Genomic DNA, 4464 nt, shown 5'->3' with positions numbered 1-4464 from the left:
CCTCTCTCAGTCAGTAGACTCAGAGGTAAGTCGCACCAGTTCAGCTGGATATATGCCTGAGTTTAAAAAGTTTAGGATCTGGGTTGTAGGCAGCTAGGCACAGCCCTTCCCCAGCCCTTTCCTCCTTGTGTGTGTGCACGCCTGCAAGGTGCTCTGAGCCTGGGTGAGGGAGGCAAGCTCCCCCTCCTGGGCTCTTAGTGTTGGCAGCAAGCAGCCTCTCCCACCAGCTGGAGCTGGCTGGGCGCCTGTAGGCCAGCCAGCCAGCACTGCCTGCCCCTCCCTTCCCTCCCCCCAAGGGATCTGCTCAGAGGCCGGATGCAAAGAGGCTCAGAGCTGGAGCAGCTCTGCCGGGCTTCACACCACTGCAGGGAGAGGGAAGAATCAGCAGGCAAGAAGAAAGGGGTGTACTCTGCACATACCCACCGCTTTGCCTTGGACATGCTTAGTATCAAGTGGAAGCCAAGGGATTGAGGCCACCTGTGGACTGTTCTCTGAGGGAACTGTGCATCTTCTAGATCTGCTGCCTGGGGGCACTAGATTTACCTATCTGCCCTGAACTGCGCTGAAATCCACTATAGTGTTCCATGGGACATCACACTTTGAGATCTACCATGCCTCACTGGAACTTGTCATTTTGCTTTAGTGTCTGATGTGCTGCGCCAGGATCTGTTGGGCCTTCCCACTGCTGTGCTGTTGACCCCCACAAGGTAGGATGGTGCCAGGTGAGAGGAAGGCTGCTGGGCCCGTTCTTTTCTGGACCTGTGACCATGAAACAGAGCTTTGTGAGTAGGCCCGGGTGAGACTTGGGAGCCTGTGAACCTTGCACAGGTAGCTTTGGGCACCCCCATGGCCTGGTCTGGGGATGCATGGTATGGAGCCACAGCAAAATGGATCTGGCAATCAGAGTGACCAGGCACCCGCTGAGCTCCCGCACTCGCCTCTTGGCATGGCACTCATCCTGGTGGCCGTGCTGGTCATGGCACTTGTGACCCTACTGGGGAATGTGTTGGTAGTGCTGGCTGTGTACACCAGCCGGGCCCTTCGGGCCCCGCAGAACCTCTTCCTGGTGTCTCTGGCTGTGGCAGACATCCTGGTGGCCACCCTTGTCATCCCCTTTTCCTTGGCCAATGAGGTCATGGGCTACTGGTGCTTTGGCGGCTTTTGGTGCAGCCTCTACCTGTCACTGGACGTTCTCTTCTGCACCGCCTCCATCATGCACCTCTGCGCCATCAGCCTGGATCGGTACTGGGCCGTCACCCGCGCTGCCCGGTACAACCTTAAAAGGAGTCCCCGGAGGGTCAAGTGCATGATTGGGGCCGTCTGGGCCATTTCTGCCTTGGTGTCCTTGCCACCGCTTTTCAAGTCAACACACCAGGACCAGCTGTGCTTGCTGCACGATGACACCTGGTACGTGCTGGCCTCTTGCACTGCCTCCTTCTATGCCCCCTGCCTCATCATGGTTGCTGTCTACTGCCGGATCTACCACGTGGCCAGGCACAGGAACTCGGTGGTCATTGCTGCGAGACGTGTCTCCTACCCCAACCTTATCACTGCAGCCAAGTGCGACGCCCGCAGAGTGAGCACTCAGCACCCTGGGGAAGCGCAGAATGCAGGCTCTGAGAACGGCCAGCTTCCCCACCCCCAGCCTAGCTTGCCCCGGCTCTCTCGGCAGTGGAGGGCAGAAGAGATTGGCAACAGTGCCAGGTCACAGAGGACCCCCAGGCTTTCCTGGTCAGTTCCCTCTAGCCGGCAGCAGCGCAGGAGCAGGGACATGTCCGTCTCCACCAACCGGCTGGTGCAGGCAAGAGAACGCCGGTTCACCTTTGTCCTGGCTTTCATCATTGGGGCTTTCGTGCTCTGCTGGTTCCCGTTCTTCTTCACGTACAGCCTCGAGTCCGTGCTCGGGGAAGGCTGCTGCATCTCCAAGCCTCTCTTCAAGTTCTTCTTCTGGATTGGCTACTGCAACAGCAGCTTCAACCCCATCATCTACACCGTCTTCAACCGGGATTTCCGGAGGGCCTTCCAGCAACTTCTCTCCCGTGCCGACCCACTTACATGCAGGAAGTGAGGACTCTTCTGCTAGAGGGCTGTTTGGGGAGGTGGAGAGAGGTGTTGGCGTGCAGGCTGGGGTTCTGGGGCCTGTGTACAAAACATCATCCTGAGGCAACAAGTTGAGGCTGATGAGCGGGATATCGCTGCTGGTTTTGTGCTGAAAAAGCTCCTGTTAAAGTGGTAAATCTGTGGCATGAGTGGCACAGGCAGCCAGACATTTGTGACATGAAGGGCTGGTGGGCCTGGTTATGTCACAGAGAGTCAGGCTTACACATGCCCTGCCTACCTCTCCTGTACTGTGCTGCTAGCCTGCTTACCAGTCCAATAGGCCAGAGGCCAAGCACTGGTGCATTGAGGGACAGGAGTAGACTGCTTATGGGGCAGTGGAGTAGTGGTAACTTCTGAAGTGCAGATGTGCTGTTCCTGGCAACCCCTCACAGCCATGCACAACACTGTATAACAGAAATTAATTTTTGGCCGAGGCTGACATTTTGGCCTCAGTACCTCGCCAGCTTCTTCAACCTCTCCATCTGCTCCTTCGTTTAAGATATCCAGTCTGATGAAGGGTTCTAGTGGACTCAAGAGCTTGCTTATCATCTTGTGACATTTGGTTGGTTATTTAAAAAAGGGACTTTGATTTTTTCAAAAATAAAAGTGTTGGCTTAACTCTTAATCATGCATTTGAAATGAAATCTACCTCTTCCTCTGCTTGGTTTATTTAGTAGATAGCTGCATTTTGTGGGAGGCAGGGGGAGTGTACACAGAAGATTGGCAAATGGCACCCCAGCGATGACATCATCATTCTGGCAATGGCATAAGGGGCGTAGACTTCATATTTGCCCATCCCTGCTGCACTGCTCCGAAACAGTGGTACTACTACTTTCAACTTACCTTATGGCAGACCTGCTAAAACATTTGCCCATCATCACAGTAAATTAAGCAGATGTGAGCTCTGCATTCTGCTACCTTGGTTTAGGACTGCCAAGTTACAGATCCCGACAACCATAGAGTTGTTCATGAATCCCTGAAATACGCTCTCTATTCCCAAAAGAGTTCTAGCCCACAAAAGCTTTGCTGTGCGCCTTTCTCCCAGCTGCTCTGAGGTGAGGAAAAGGGTAAGGTCTGGCTTGGAGGAGATTCCGTGAGGTGACTTGCTTCTGTATTGGGGATGGAGACATACAACGGATCCCTCTCAAATGCTTTTCCTGCCTCAGGTCAGTGACATTTTGAGGGAATCATGGGCATAAGTAATAACGTAAAAATGGCCTTTCTGAATCAGGCTAAATATCCATTTAGTGCAGGGGGTAGATAGTGTTTGTTCTGCCAGGGCCACGTTCCCTCAGGGGTAATCCGTTGGGGACTGCATGTCAGTGGTAGGCAGGACCAGAGTGAAATGTGGATGGGGCCATCTCTCTCTCTTTCACCTCTTTCCATCTCCTCCCAGCCTAATCAGGGGCCTGTTGAGGAAGGGATAGATAGCCCATGCAGGAGTTCACAATGGGTCATTTGCAGAGGGCTTTTGAAATTAGACTGAGCCCCACCCCGCCGCCATTTTCCTAGATCGCCCACCCTTGATTTAGTGGACCAGTCCTCTGTCTGTAAACCTTGGCCATCCAGATGCCCTTGAGAAGCTGGCAAACAGGCCATGATGGCGATAGCCCAGCCCATTTGGCCTCAGTATCTAGTAGCCAGAGGCATTACCACTGCCTCTGAATGTTTCTCTGTCACCTTTGGGCCTGAGAGGCTGGGGTTTGGGCCTACACCTTCCCCAGAGAGAGCAGCAATAAAGAGACATCAGGCAAAGTCACTGGTGACCCGAGGGCACCATGTACTGGAGCTGAAGTACTTGAGCAAAGGATCAGCGTGTTCTAGTTCACTCTCCCCTCTCTGTGTCCCCCCCTCCAAGAGTGACTTTGCAGAAAAGAAGACTTTTCTCTCAGTTGTGCACAGTGCGGAGTTTCCTTCCAGCAAGGTCAAGGTTGGTGCTGGTGGGACCCATGGAATTGCTGTGTCTCCTCTGCCTGCCCCCTTTGTTCAGCAATCATATGTTTTAGTTTTGGGATGTCTGCCTCTGCCTCAGTTAGTCTGTTTTGCTGATCCGAGGGGAGCTGGGCAAAGCCAAGAGGGAGGTCGGATGCTGAATCAGCCATCTGGCTCTGGGAAACAGATATTTACCCCTGATCCCACTGCTGGTCAGATGCCAGCCACTGAAAAGTGGGTTTCCGCTGGCCAGCCACAGGGAGCAAAGCTCTGGGGATATTTGGCTTTGAGGGGGTGAAATCCCTTGTTTCCTGCATGAAATGACAGTTATTGGGTGTTTCCTCCACCATTTAGAGTTGTAGTCAGGAGAGGATCCAGTATTTCACATTGGGGGAAACATTGTTGGTGGGGGTTTTTGTGATTCCCCTTAAC

General features: G+C 53.6%; 1 protein-coding gene across 1 annotated transcript; it reads left to right on the top strand.

Moving 5' to 3' along the window:
* The first annotated feature begins 302 nt into the window (after window positions 1–302).
* Window positions 303–2744, top strand: LOC310838701 (alpha-2Da adrenergic receptor-like). Its single transcript, XM_083726304.1, has one exon. The coding sequence runs from the start codon at window positions 863–865 to the stop codon at window positions 2066–2068; it is 1206 nt and encodes a 401-aa protein (XP_083582430.1). The 5' UTR covers window positions 303–862; the 3' UTR covers window positions 2069–2744.
* The last annotated feature ends 1720 nt before the right edge of the window (window positions 2745–4464 follow it).

Source organism: Podarcis gaigeae (genome assembly GCF_964106915.1).
Source record: "Podarcis gaigeae genome assembly, chromosome: 2".
Lineage (NCBI taxonomy): Eukaryota > Metazoa > Chordata > Lepidosauria > Squamata > Lacertidae > Podarcis > Podarcis gaigeae.
The sequence above is the reverse complement of the archived record's forward strand: the minus strand, read 5'-3'. Positions and strand labels throughout refer to the sequence as shown.